General features: G+C 53.2%; 1 protein-coding gene across 2 annotated transcripts in view; it reads right to left on the bottom strand.

Annotated features, from left to right (window-relative positions):
- The window catches only part of Tmem181 (transmembrane protein 181), a 46,992-nt gene extending 32,873 nt beyond the window's left edge, over positions 1-14,119 (bottom strand). The window contains exon 1 of one of the 2 annotated variants that reach the window (XM_055615919.1): positions 13,952-14,119. In XM_055615919.1, coding sequence (XP_055471894.1) covers positions 13,952-14,082 — 131 coding nt within the window. In that variant the 5' untranslated portion in view covers positions 14,083-14,119. Of the gene's footprint in view, positions 1-6,365; positions 6,493-13,951 lie in introns of those variants that run through there. The other variant, XM_055615920.1, reaches the window with a different exon arrangement.
- Between the last annotated feature and the right edge of the window lie 572 nt (positions 14,120-14,691).

The following is a 14,691-nucleotide window of genomic DNA, read 5'->3' as shown; positions in this document are numbered from 1 at the left end:
AGGGACACCTTGCTGTACTTCGCTCCTTCCACTCTGTGGGGCCCTGGGAACTGAACTCAGGGAGTCCCAGCTCCCAGGCCCTCTCCATTCCTGGTCCATGAGCCTGGGCAGACCTCTGTGGTTAGGAGAGCTGCTTAAAAACCAATCTTCCCACCACAGGGTCGACCTTCATCTCCTACTTAGAGCTAACATTCTGATGACATTCTGTGCACCTCCATTTCACACACAAGAAAGCTGGCTTAGCTGGTTAGGAAGGGCTGGGGCTCAGGGCTACAGCTTGCTTGCCCGGCATGCCTGCAGCCCTGGGTTCAGTCCCCTAGGACTGGAATAGAGTCAGGAGCATAAACAGTTCCCCTGTCGCAGACCACAGAGCTACAGCACAGCAGCATCCAGACCCAAACATCACACTCGCTGCCTGATGCGGTCCAGCCAGACTCGGGCCATGCCCATTCACACACTACACTGACGGAACCTTCTCTTCCGGCCACCCTACCCCACACTCCGGCTCCCATCTTCTCATGACACAGTACCCCATCTCTCTCACGGCTGCCCACACTGTCACCACTACAAAAGGGGGCTCAGGGTCTTAAGACAAAATCTCACCTGGCCTGCACAGGCACCAGGCTTGACCCATGGCAGACGTTCAAGGCTCAGCTACTGTGGTGGTTGACTGAGACATCCCCCAGGCTCTCACCTGAGAGCTTGGTTCCCAGGTGTGGCACTGTTTGAGTAGGTAAGGAAGGGTGGCCTTGCTGGAGGAAGTGTGTCCCTGGTCGGTGCTTGGAGGAGTCAAAGCCACAGGCCACTCTTTGCTTCCTACTTGCGGATTAAGACATGAGCTTTCAGCTTGCTTGTTCCACGCCTGCTGCCGTGCTGTGCTTCTTCACCACAATGGTGAGGACCTTTATCCCTCTGGAACTGTAAGCATCCCCCAACTCCCATGAATTGCCTGCTTTATTACCAACAGAAAAGCAAGTAAGATACATATTCATTGGCATGACTTATAAAAGTGTGTAGCTCCCTCAAGCAGAGGTGAGAAGGTAGGCCATGTTAAGCGCATCTGCCTGCCCGCTAGCCAGGCAGACCTCTGTGACCCCTGCCGGCTCTCTGTGGTCCTTCATGGCACGCGGTGCATTCCTCTCTAGGTCCGCCAACCTTTCCCCACTTGGGATCTCTTGAACATGCCCTACAATCCCGACCAACCCGCGGCCCACAAGCCCTTGGAAGATCTTAAAATGCAATGAAGCCATCCGTCCCTCCCGATGCTTCGGGTTCTGTCCACATCAATCTCAATTTCATGTGCCACAGACATATCTGCCAGAGAAGTATTCCGTGCCTTCATTGAAAAACCTAACCCACCTAACAACTGCAGCTACAATCCTAACTGCAAGCCCCGCCACTCTTCAAACTTATACCCATGACCGCCTCCCAAGGGTGCTTCCAGTGAGGTGCAGTCTGTGGACAGACCAAGGCACATGAGCAAGTAATGCTGAATGCCTCTCTGTGTGACACAGGGTCTCTACTGGAGACACAGCTGGTTCTTGCTGCTCATTGCTTCTCCTTGTCTCAGGCCTAAGATAAGAGGCAAGGGAGGAGTTCCTTCATCCATCTCCATCCAACCCTCAAGTCTAGACCCCTATCTAACGGCTCATTGGCCTGATCCACTTGGGGATCCAATAGACACCTCAATATGATTCATTTGAACTGGTCCTTCCATCATCTGCTCCCTCTACAGTCCTCTTCACTTGAGATCCTAGCCTTTCCCCGTCTAGTTGCTTAAGCCCGAATCCTAAATGAGACAGGCAATCTGGGGTGGAAACTGGAAGACGGAAGCCATCTAAAGTCACTGGAATCTGGTCTTGTTGGGTTGAGCCTGGCCATGGCTCTGCTGACTTGTGAAAAACTGAGATCATGTCCCCACTGTAGGTTCAGCCATTTTTCACCAGACAGTCTATTAAAGCCAATAGAGTGTGAGTACCTGCCCTCCCTCAGACCCCAGTAAAGCAAAATTAAAAATGAAACTTGAAATCCTAAGTCCCACAGGGGACAGCCCCTACTTCACAGCGCCCAAACATGCTTTCAGCATTTGATTGTTAGGCCTCCCTGCCCTGCCCTTCCCGCTGCCAACCAACCGGAGCCAGCCCCAGGTCCCTCTCCTGCCTTTTGTGAGACTCCCTAACCACTGTGAGAGAAAGAGCAGCTGCCTCTCAGGGGCTCAGGGTCTGACTGAAAACCATCAGCTATTCCCTCTCCTTTCCACTCTCCCCTGCCCAGAACTGCCTGCTGCTCGCAGTACGTTTCCTCCCTGAGGTTAATCAGCTCAGAGCCCCCAAAGCTTTACTTCCTCTGCCCTGGTCTTTATCTTTCTCTGGGTTCTACTACATTCTCTGCCAAGATGAACAGTCAATGGTTAACTATCTTTTCCTATGTTAGCTCTTTTAGTCGCATCTGTGGCTGGTTTTGTCTTTTACGATGAAGCAGGCAATGCAGCTCCATGCCACTTTGGTCCAAAGGCCATCTTGACCAATATCCACCACGAGCCTCAAGGGCCACACATGCTCAGCAGGCGCACACAGCATCATGGCTTGGCCAGTCCCCACTAGTCTGGCTGAGGGCCTCTGAGTCCCTGAGAACACCATTACACCTTCTAAGCACTGGTCTCCCCCACAAAGGCTCCTCATCGTCCATAAAACAGTGCTGCAGAGAGGGCGGGAAGCAGGAACTGATGACTGCCACACCTGTAAGTAAACGACAAGGCAGGATTGGCTGAGTGGAGAATGTGAGGGAGCACCTCAGGGTGCTGGCTTGACCCAGCGGGAAAGCCCATGCCGACCACCACCACCTTCACAGGACCCCAGCGGCAGCCCGTGACTCCTGAGACCTATCTCATCTCAAGCCACTAGGATAGTGGAGGGAGCTGACGTTCCAAGGCTGGGCAGTGGCTTGCATGGTGAGGTGCCTGCCATGCAAGCAGGAGAGTGTGAGTTTGGGTCCTTGTACCAACGTACATGCTGCATGCTGTGTATGAGAGCGTGGCATACATCTGTGATCCCAGCACTGAGGAGGTGGCTTTCTGGAGTTCTAGCCAAATCTGTGAGCTGCAGATTCAGTGACAGACCACCTCGAAAGTAAAGTGGCAAATGGCTGAGGAAGACACCCAGCATTGACCTGTGTCCTCCCACGAATGTGTGCACAGGCAGACATCACCCACGGAAAACAAAAAGAGCACCAGTATGATCTTTCTACTTGGCCAACTAATCTCCCACTTCAGTGGGAAGGAGATTTTAAATCTATCGCCCCATTTCACATTTGAGCGAAGAGCATTTTTTCACAACTGGCATAAAAACAATCTCTCCTTTGGTTCAAGGTGCTGGCTTGATACCCACAAGCCTGGGTCCCCACTTTCTACCATACAAGTGGCATGCTCTCCTCCAAGGGATAGGGCTAAAGCCAGAGAGAGTAAAAGGCTACTGTTGAGGCTGTGAATCTACCAAACAGAGCGTTTAGAGCAAACCGTGTTAGAGAGAGCAGCACGGCCCTAGTCATGTTAGCTGTCACTGTGCGGTCTCCGCTTGGGAGCCGGCATTTCTTTTGTTTTATTAGAATTTATTATTTTCCTCCTTCTTAATGAAGTGTTGACTGGCCAGGAGTTTGCTATGTAGGAATCTCTGGCCTCAAACTCACAGAGATCCACCTGCCTCTGAGTTCTACAACACCCTGCAACTTGTTTCATGTTTCAAGTGGGATTTTACTTTGTTGCCCAGGCTACACGCAAATGCCTGGGTTCAGGAGCTCTTCCTGCCTTACCCTCTTCAATCACTATCAGAACTGCAGGCATGCTCCACCATGCCCAGGTTTTATTTTTGAAAATAAACAAAGTTTGGACCTTGGCACAGTATCTCTGAAGATCCACTGTGTAAAAAGTCTCTGTCCCTTTAGCCCCAGCCACTGAGAGGGAAAAACTGGTGTTTTCTGTGTCCCCGCTTGACACCAGGCTAGCTACCGGGGGGGGGGGGGGGGGGGGGAGCTAGCCTGGGGCACAGGTGTTACCAGGCCATTTATGCATAAGGGGAAATGGGGGGTAGGTCAGCAGGAGGTAGAGGGGGATCTGAACCCCTGTGCACACCCAGCAAGTGAAAGGCTAGCATTGGGAAGAGGGTCCACCGCCATCCCCTCACTTTCTCTATAGCCCCTTACCATCTTCACTTTTTGAATACCTGACACTTGACAGAAAACTTTGGATGGTGGGGGGAGGGGGAGGAGGACATAGATGGACACAGACACCTGAAGGGTGAAACTTCAACTAGCTAAGCTGAACCATTGGAGAGACTTCAAAAGAGGCATTACGTGGCCATTAAAGACCTAACAGGCCTACACATTTTAACCAACAAAGCCTGGAGTGAGAAAGCCTGAGTTCAAGTGTGTTCTTCCTGGGCCACAAGCCCAGTGCCTCACACCCAGATGCATGCTGCTTAGGTCATCAAACACCCTCCCAAGCCAAACAGTCAGACATGGGCCAGCCCACCTGATGTCACAGTACACGTGTGGCCTCAGGAGACAACACTGTCGGCCAGCGTGCCAGGCTGTACAGCCCCAGAACCCAGGCAGGAAACCCTCCCACCATGAGTGGCAGGGTGACCTGGGGTCTGTCAGTCTGGCTTCTAATCATGCTGGTTCCTAAACTGTAACATCCAGGAGACAGGGCCGAACCTCCCAGAGTTGCTGAGGGAGGAAGCCTTACTACCCAACACCCAGCATGCATCAGCTGCAGCTGCTGTCGAGATTGTGGTCTCTGGGATCTGGCCGGGAACGCCACCGTCTCAGTCAGACTTAAGAGTTCTCCAGACACTCACTGATTCCTCTATACTTGTTTCCTTTTCCATATTTGTATCTTGGAATAGTAAGAGTAGCCCCCTTCTGGAGGGTAGTGGATGATGGGTGTAAAGTAATAGAATAGGGGCTGCAGAGATGCTTCAGTAGTTAAGGATACTCGTGACTCTTCCAGAGGACCCCAGTTTGGTTCCTGGCACCCACATCTTGAAGCTCACACCCACCTGTAACTCAAGCTCTGGGTAACACCCCCTTCTGGCCTTTTTTGGTTACTAGCACACACATGGCAAATACCCACACAAAACAAAATGAGATACCGCAGTCTCTACCACACAGTTAACATTCAAGAAGTTTTCTTCAAGTTTTAGACATCATTTTATTTCAGAAAAAAGAAAATTAACCTAAGAGATACACACAGTCCTTATCTAACTCTTGCCCAACAGAGCCCAACACCTGCCTCCCAGACACAGAATGCCCAAGGCTGCCACACCGTAGGGGGTAAATCCACACAAAACTGAAGTCTGCAATCCCTCCCAAAGACCTTTCCTTAGCAAGGGCTTTCCTCGGCTCCAGTTCCTTATCTTGTAACCCAGACTCCTGTGTTCCATAACCGGTCAAAGCCCAACTCCCTCAGCTCCTCTGCCTCTGCATTCCCCACAGAAAGCACTGAGGACAGGGACTTCAGACTGCCACGCAGATGCAGGCCTGTGAGAACATATACAGCAGGCAGCTGCCATCTTGCCACAGAGCCCTAACTCCTGAAGGAAGGCACCATTCCGGAGAGGTGAGGAAGATCACCAGCTGTTCCTGCAGCTGTGCAAAGAGGCCTAGCGCTAACTCACCTCCAGCTGGCTCCTAATCCACCTGAGCTGGGTTTCCCATCATGAGCTGAAGAGGCCAAAGTCAAACTTCTAAGGAAGTAAGAAGAAAGGTGTCTTTCTACCGTGGACTCCTGCATAGAGAAAACGCTTCCAAGTTATCCTGCTGCCTCCAGAACCCCGAATGATCTTTGGAATGGCATCCGGTCGCGGTGGCTCGAGGCCAACTTCCAACCTCCACGCTGCCCCAACTCGGGGCACTCCCTCACCGCTATCTCTGTGCACACCCAGGCGACAGCCAGCTGCGTCCACAGCAGCTTTAGGGATGGCGTCCCTGGGGTTTGGGTTTTCCTCGTTAAAAATCTCAGCACTTCATAGAACGACTCGCGGCGCCAAGTCAGCAGATTGTAAAACTCTATAAAACTCAACACCCGAGAGATCTAACGAGGTTGTGCCAGCTCCGGCGTGCCCACGTCACCAAACGCCACCGAGAAGCGCGTCTGGGGCAGCTGGGGACCCCGATCGCAGATGGGGGTCCAGCTCCAGCTGGCGGGAGCGACAGCCGGGGAGCCCTCTCCGGCTCTGGCCGCCGAGCAGCCCTCTCCGCGGGTCCCCGCCGAGACCCTCTCGTGCCCGGAGCCCCGGAGTGCGCACGCGCGGGGGGACCCCAACTTGGGGTTCCGCGACCCCATGCCCAAGCCACTGCCCGCCACTTACGGTTCCATCTCGGAGCCCCGGGCGCCAGGCCCCCGCCGGCCCGTCCCGAGACCGCCCGGCGTCCCGGAGCCGCCACCTCCGCAGCCGGAGCCGGAGCCACCCGGGAGGCCGAGCAGCCGGCCGCGGAAAACGCATCAGAGCGCGACGCGCGGTCACGTGCGCGGAAGCGGCGGGCGAGCGGGGCGGAGCAGCCTCCCGCAGCCCCCGCTCCGGACCCATGTCACGAGGGTAATCATCGTGGCCAGCCCAGGCTCGAGGACGCGGGCCACAGCAAAGCGGACGGACGGACCCCAGAGGCTTTGTGCAAGTCCCCAGCACTCCTCACGGCTGCTTCCTCCTTTCCTCGTCCCCGGAGGTGAGGGAGGTACGAAAGGAACCTTTGGCAGCTCTGTAAAGTTCACTGCTGCGTTCAGGCGTTCGCTTGTGCCACGACGCTGGCGCATGTCTCCGGCAACCATTAAAAGCTAATCCAACCGCGCGACCCAGAAGCCTGGAGCATGCCCACTGCGGCTACTCAGCCCTCCAGCCTGCAGGGCGCAGGCTGTCTACTGTAGAAGCTGCCCTTCACCTTCGCTGCCTTAGGCGAAAGGGTACGCAGCCCCGATCCACCGGAGAGAAACCGGTGTTGTTCCCAGTAACCTACCGCCATCCCCATATCGCCATGTCCTGTGTGCCCCCTCTTTCCAAGACTTGACAGCCCAGCACGGAAGACACTGTGCACATGAGAATTAGCCAAGTGACTCAGGGGGCCTTGCTGACCGACTAGCAAACACCAGCCTGCTTTCTAAAATGAGAGAATCGGGGGAGCCTTCTTAGGGGCTCAGAGACAAGAAAGCAGGGGCCGGTGAACGCCCTCCCCTGTGAGTGAGCGGCGGTTCTGTGGGGCCTGAGGCTTTTCATAGTCTGAGCAATGGCCGCACTCCGGTCCCTGGGTTTACTGTTGCTTGTTTCTGGGAGTTACCGGGCGAACTAGTCTTAACATTAGAAGAAATTATGTTTAGCTTGGCTGCCTTAAGGACAGAACTAGGGGCAGTCATTTCCGTGTTAATTTAATTAAGATCACGGAAACTGCCGGGTGCAGTGGGCCAGGCCTGTAATCACAGAACTCAGGGAGGCAGAGGCAGGCGGATCTCTGAGTTAGAGGCCATAAAGCAAGTCCAGGACAGCTGAGACTACACAGAGAAACGCTGCTGAGAGAGAGAGAGAGAGAGAGAGAGAGAGAGAGAGAGAGAAGCTGATAAATGACAAAAGCGAGGAGGTGGTACACTGGAAGGTCTGAGGTGGCTGGAGGCTTCGCCACACATGACTGATTGTTTTGGCTCCAGGATGGTACCAGAGAAATTGCCAGACAGAGTCCAAAAGCAGCCTCTGGGCTCTCCGCTATCACCTGTTGCCCACAGCAACACACCTAGTAACCACTCATCGAAGGCGAACAACCTGCCGGTGCCTGCAGGTACTGGGCAGCCCATGAGTGACAAATGAGTGCCCCACCCCGCCCCGCCCCCAGTGGAAAGCCAGCACGGGAACAGCATGAGTCTGGACAAGGTCAGATCTGAGGAACTGGTCAGCAGGACCCTGCGCTAAGAAATAGAGGTCTTACAGAAATGCTAAACGAGGCACCCGGGAACGGACTAATAATCCTTTGGGGCTTTCCTGAAGTTCCAGCTGAAGGTGGTGACCTTGTCTCCATGGTAACCTCAGTTCCTGCCCACCTGAGGGTGAGTTCCTCCTACTGATCCAAGATTGGGGGCCCGACTGATCCAAGGACAAAGGGGCAGAAGAGCAAATTAGTGTAGGACTGAGCGTCCTGTCAGGATCCCTTCCTCCCCCTCGAGGAGGTCAGTGTGGATGTCACGCTGCCCTCCCTCATTCGGTGAACAAATAATGACTAGACAGACACATGCTATGCCTGGGGTTAGAATTTAAATTTCAGTCCTGCCTGAGTATTCTATTTTCTAGAACCCACATATGGCTCATTGAGAAACATTCCAAATGTCCTGGAAGCTGAGCTATAGTCCATACTCCATGCCAAGGCCAAAAACAAAAGAGAGGGAAACACAGAAGTCCTGGAATGACTCGACCTGGAGCAGGTCCAGAGGCCTAGATCAGAGTTACCAAGACCGACAGCCTGAGCTCCACCCCCAGGACACAGGTGTGGAAGGAGAGATCCGAGTCTTACAAGTCCTCTGACTTCCCCACCCTTTCCACGGATGAATAAATAAATGCACGTTAAATAGGTATGAAAATCAGTTTCCTTTCACGAAGGAAGTGGAGAGAGAAAAAGAGAGAAGAGCATTACTAGGCGAGCGCTACAATCAAGTGTCCCCAGTACTTTGAACCCATGAACTCATGAGAGAAGATGGTCCCTGGTAAACCGCTGCGTCAGGTCACATTGGTGAGGGTGGAGATGTTATTTCTGCCTTGGATAGAGACAGGCTTCTCTGACTTTAAACCTGATGGTTGCCGGAGAAGTTGTGTTGATCCGAAAGAGGCTGACCAGCCTGAAGATGTGTAAAGGAAGGACCAGCCAAGGTCACTGCATGCAGAAAGGGGGCAAAGGCCGGTGATTGCCAGTCTCTGTTCCATTGGCAAGCTGTTGCTGCTGCTACTGCTGCGGCTGCTGCTGGTGGTGGTGGTGGTGGTGGTGGTGGTGTGTGTGTGTGTGTATGTGTGTGTGTGTGATGGGTTCTAGCTCTTAGCTCTCCGGGTGTACGTAGAGCAGGGGGAATCCTCATTAACAAGTCCCCATGGCTTTGATGCCCTGCCCTGCAAGATCTGTTTTCTCATAGGTCTGGATTGGCTAGTAAATGAACTGGGGTCTAGACATAATTCACAGTTTGGTGCTGTGAAACCATCACCGACATGCCTCCCCCCCCCAACAAAGTGAGTACAGGAGGCTAGCAAGATGGGAGCCAGCTGGGCTCTCGGAGGAGGAGTTTGAAGTGGACCGTCTAAAAGTTTCTGCTCTGGCCAAGAACACCGAAGCCAACTTCATGACTTCTGTGTGTTTTAAAGGTAAAGTAGAAGAAGAAATGAGGTGCAAGGCTGTAGGCAAAATGGGGAATTTCAGATTGCTCAGGGGCCCACCAGCCATCCCACTCAGGTCACGGACTAGCTGGCAGCCGTGAACATGCATTACCTCAGACGTGTTCCTGAGACAACCTTCCTCCCTCAAGGATCCAGACCTCAGGGAACGTTCACTCCCCCCTCAGCTCCGAGCGTGCTCTAATGTGCCCAAGTTAATTCCATCTTTGCACCAGTGTGTGCCGGAGAAAGGGTGAGCATGGCATTTCAACAAACCTGCTTTTAGGTTGTCTGCCCGAGTGGGAAGACGTGAATGGAGCAGCACATCCCGGCATGCAGCTCGGCAAATGCTCGCCTTGATCACCGAAACAAGTGTGCAGAGTCACCACATCCTGGCTTCTAACCCTTCAACCAAGTCAGTTTGTGTGACGTGTGCATAGGAATGTATGTATGTACACATATGTATGTATATGCACATGTGCATGTATGTATGCGTGTACATGTATGTCCATGTATATATGTAGTATGTGTACATGTGCAGGTATGTGCACATATATGTATGCGTATATATGTATGCATGCATGTATAAGGATGCGTGCGTGTATATGTATGTATATATGTATAGGCATGTGTGTGTGTATGTATGTACACATATGTATTTGTGTGTGTGTATATGTATGTATATTGTAACTGGGATGTGGGAGTTGAGGGTATGGCTCCGTTGGCACTTTTACCCAATGAGCCATCTCTCCAGCTCCAAATCTACTTTTATCCAGCATACAGCGTATCTGTCCAGGTCCCCGAGTCGAACAGTGTTTAAAGGGGGAGAGGCTGCAGCTCAGCTAAGAGCAGACACAGTAAGTGAGATCTCAGTGTTACTGGCCGGTTAACTCCGATTCCTAGACCATGGCACCTAGGATAGTGTGTGCTCTTTGGCCAGCTTCAGTCTGACACCCTGGGGTTTCTTGCCGTGTGCAGCTGTGAAGTGTTCGTCGCCATGTATTTAATCATGGCAAGTGCAATGCATTCGTCTGCTCTACTGCGGACGAATATTTAGTTGGCCTCCATCTTGGGAACATTGTGCTGCACTGATATCAGGATAGACCTGTTCTGATAAGAACGGCTTCCTGTCTCTTGATGGACTCCTGAGTCCCTGTAGGAGACACCACACTCCATAGAGACACTGGGTCAGTTTACACCCAGCCTTTGAAGACACTGCTAATTTTCTGCAGAGGTGACATCTCTCGCACCCCATCTGAAGTATATGACAATTATAAATCCCTGCCAATAGATATGTCCTCTCCACCATTGCCATCAGTGGGAGGCGTGTTAGAATTAAGGCTAGCCCTTTTCTTTTGAAGAGATTTGTGGAAAGCCAGGCACTCCTCCCCACGAACATGGATAAGAAGCAGCAGTCCAAATGGCTAGTAGCCCCCTCCCACCATGATGTCAGTCAACTGTTAAAGTTAAAAAGTTAAAAAGCACCTGGCTACTTTCTTAATCTGCTGAATTAACAATGTGTCCAGGCTGACCTGGAATAGAGTTTGTCCTCTCTGGCTCAGTACATCTCTGAGGATCTTCACACAGAACACCTTTGTGAAGGTGATAGCCAGAGGCTTCACTTTTCTGATGTGACTCCATGGCGGAATTCAGTGATTCCTCTAAAGCCAGGGGGTTCTTGAAGAGTTGATTTGAGCCTGGAACCAGGACTTCAGCTCCCTAGATTACAGCCTTTCCACTTCGTCTTTCCTGGCAGAGAGCACGATTGTCATCTCTCATTCTGTGGAGACAGTTGTCAGTCCCCTGATCACATAGCGGCAGCTTCCACTCAGGGCAGATTTTGTAACTGATGGGCACACAGCCATGCCAGCTGATGGAGGGGCCAGCCACCTTTGGGAGAGAAGCCATTAACAGTTGTGATCCTTGCCTTACCCTGTTAGAGAAAACTGTCAGCCATGTGAGGTTAGTCCCTGGTCCTCTGGGGGGAAAAAGGACTGGTGTGCCTTAGTCATTAATCACGAGCAAGGAAACAAAGACAGTGAGAAGAGTGGCTGCCAACGGCGTAGTAGCAAGTCTGCCTTCAGTGAGGCAGGCCCAGCAGCTGTAACGGCAGCCATGGCACTCCAGCTGGGGTGCAAAGGAGCGGCCACTAATAGAAAGACTCGCGGAGCACCCGAGAACACCCGTGACCTAATAAAATACGTCCCTGCTGCAGAAGCCTCTGTGGTTCTCAGTAAAGTGCTTTGCCACATAAGACAGTACAAAGCGCCCTGCCGTCCACTTGCCCTCACAGCAGGGGGCAGATTTAACCCCTGCCCCTTTCTGACAATGGCAAATTTGTCTTTGGAATCTAACTCAACTGACAAAGGTTTACACGCTTGCTGCAGGACAGGCAGCTGAACTGCTTGTCACTTGCCCCAGTGACCCTAGTCACGTCACGCTGTTGTTCTAATGCAATCTGTACTCACTGGTGTGATGGTTCATACCATCAGCTTCACAGAATTTAGAATCACTTGGACGATGGGCCCCCGAGGGGGCTATATTTTGGTTATGTTGACTGAGGTAGGGAACTCTGTCCACTGCGGGCAGAACCATTCCCTAGACTGTACAAAGGGAGAAAGACTACTGTCTCTCTGTCGACTGACTGTGGATATATGGAAAGCTGCTTTAAGCTTTGGTGCTCCCCAGCCATCATAACCTATACCCCTCAACTGTGAACCCTTCTCCCATCAGCTACTTTTGCCAGGGTGGTTTTTTGTTTTGTTTTGTTTTGTTGTTTTTTAGTCACAGCAACTAGTCTTAGTTTCTTAGGTCAAGGCTCCACCTGATCCCACCCAAAGATGTTCTGTACATCTTGTCTTCTGCCTTGCACAGATCATGTTTTCCTGGCTTCGGCAGGGACTCTGTCCTCTCCCTCCCTCTAGTGTGATTTACCTCCATGGTGCTCCATCTAATAAGCTTCTCACTCTTTTTAAAGTGTCTCCTTGTTAGTCTTGCCTGCTTTCCTGGCAAAATGAAACCCCCTGATTTAGCTGTAAGTCCTTCTTGCTCACTGATGTATCCCCCACATGCAGAACAGCCACAGGATACTCAGTAACAGTTGAGTGTGTGGCTAGAATGACCCAGTTGTGAACTAGCCACCTGCCACTCACTCCTTTCTGCTGCCCACATGGAGACCTCGCCCTTACTTGCCAGTTCCTTTACCAAAGCAGTGTCCTCAGGTGGACACCGAACAGAGTGGTGGGGAACACATAGGAAAAGAGATAGAGATTACCTGATTTTAACAGTACAACATGGAACATCCGAGAGCTCCTTTACCTTCCAGATCTCCCAGAAAGCTTCATTAGAGAGATTATGGGTTTTGCAGAGTCTCGGCACCACATCATCACATTACAAGATATTTTACATTTTCATTACTGTATGCTGTGTGCACATGTGTGTCTGATGTGTGAAGAGCAGGCACATATACGCCACAGCATGCTCGTAAGGTCAGAGGATAACTTTTGGAGTTGGTTCTCTGCTTCCACCTTTACATAGGTTTGAGGAGCAAACTCAGGTCATCAGGCTTACATAGCAAGGGACAGTATCCACCAAGTCCCCTCAGCTGCCCACATTATATATTTTTTTAAAATTGGCCTTTTCGTTCAGTAATAACTTTCATGGCCATGATACAACCCCAGAAAGCCGCTGGGGCTTTGAGAAGATTTACTTGTGACACAGCTTTTGGGAGAGTGTAACCTTTAGCCCAGCACACAGCTTGGCGCCCTTTAATACCAACTGTGTGAACTACTGCAGAAAACGGGTTCAAACTGCCCATTCCACGGATGAGGAAGCTTGAGATACGATTCAGGTACCTTTCTCAGCTCACACAACTAGTCGGTCACACAACCTCCCTAAGGCCTGTGCCTCTGGACCCAGCGGAGTCCTTTCCCTGCAGCTCCATGCACTAGGCATGCGAGGCCTTTCACTGCACACACATTTTCCCAGCAGAGGACAGAGCGGGGGAAGGGAGAAAGGTGCCCTTCAGCAAGCATCCCAAGCACCCGCGGGCTCCACGGATGCTCTGGTTCACACTGCAGATGAGCCGACAGCGAGCTCAGATAAAGCTAGACCCACAGAGGCTCTAGACTCTGATCGTGTGCTCCCACTTCCTGCATCTCTGCTGGAAAGAGGAGCAGCTGGGGCTTGAGAGCATGTGACAGGGCCGGGGCACCCCAGCAGAGAGGGCAAGGCCCGCCCTCACTCCGAGAAGCTCTGGTGGGGGAGGGAGATCGGTTCCCCAAAGCAGGACTTGGCCAGGCCCCGGTGGCTACAGCTAGGCAGCTGGCGTGGGAGACAGGGAGCACCAGGGAGGAGCCAAGATGGGGATGAAAGCCGGGTTCTTCCGAAAACTAGCCTCTCCGATCAGGCTTCTGGGATGAAGAAGGGCCCAGGACCCCGCTGCCTGGGAACACCCTGGACTTGGAGTCGCGCATGCCGCTGCCAGCAGCCTGACCCGGGCTCAGCGTTCCGGAGTGGGGGCACGGCGGTGGAGGCAAAGGGCTGGGCCCCTCCCTGCCTACCTGTAGTAGCGGTCATCCTTGAATGGCGCGAGGTCCTCCCTGAGCTCGCGGTAAGCCTCCTGCAGCCGCCGGCACAGCTGCTTGAGGCCACTGCAGAGCGGAGGCTCGAAGGCTGGGTACTCCGCGTCCATGCCCGCTCCGTGCTCCGCCCTCGCGATCTCCGTCCTCGCCCCCTCTCCACCGCCGGCTCGCGGCCCCCGGGCCCCGGCGCGCTTGGGCGGGACTGGGCAGGGGGAGGAGCAGAGGCCGGAGCTGGGGAGGGGGCGCGCACGGAGGCGCCACCACCCCGCCCGAGGCCCGGGTCGCCGCCCGCCTGCCGGGGGCCCACGGGGAGGGGGAGGCCCAGCACGAGATCGCCGGCCGACCGCTGCCGCCCTCGCTGAGCCCTGCACCGGAGAGAGAAACTGCGAGGGAGAAGCGAGGGAAACCGGCTTGAGGGCGGGCCCAGAGGCCTGCTTTGTAGGGAATGCCCTAGGCTGGAAGCGGGCAACCGCGTTCAGCACCGCGGACAGATCCCCGCGACCAGCTTCTCGTCGGGCTTTTAAAAACAAATCCCTAGGGCTTAAGAGGCGGCCCAGCAGTTCAGAGCACTTGTTGCTCTTGCAAAGGACCTGCGTCCTGTTCCCAGCACCCACATGACGTCTCTCAGCTCCTAGTGATCCAGCTCCCTCTTTCTGACAACCACAGGCCCTCACCGCATGCACATAAAGGGAAGTGTTTGCTTATGTCATAGTATCATT

This window comes from Psammomys obesus, unplaced genomic scaffold (genome assembly GCF_907164565.1).
Source record: "Psammomys obesus unplaced genomic scaffold, mPsaObe1.curated_primary_1811, whole genome shotgun sequence".
In the NCBI taxonomy this organism is placed as follows: domain Eukaryota; kingdom Metazoa; phylum Chordata; class Mammalia; order Rodentia; family Muridae; genus Psammomys; species Psammomys obesus.
This window is presented reverse-complemented; position numbering and strand designations above follow the sequence as displayed.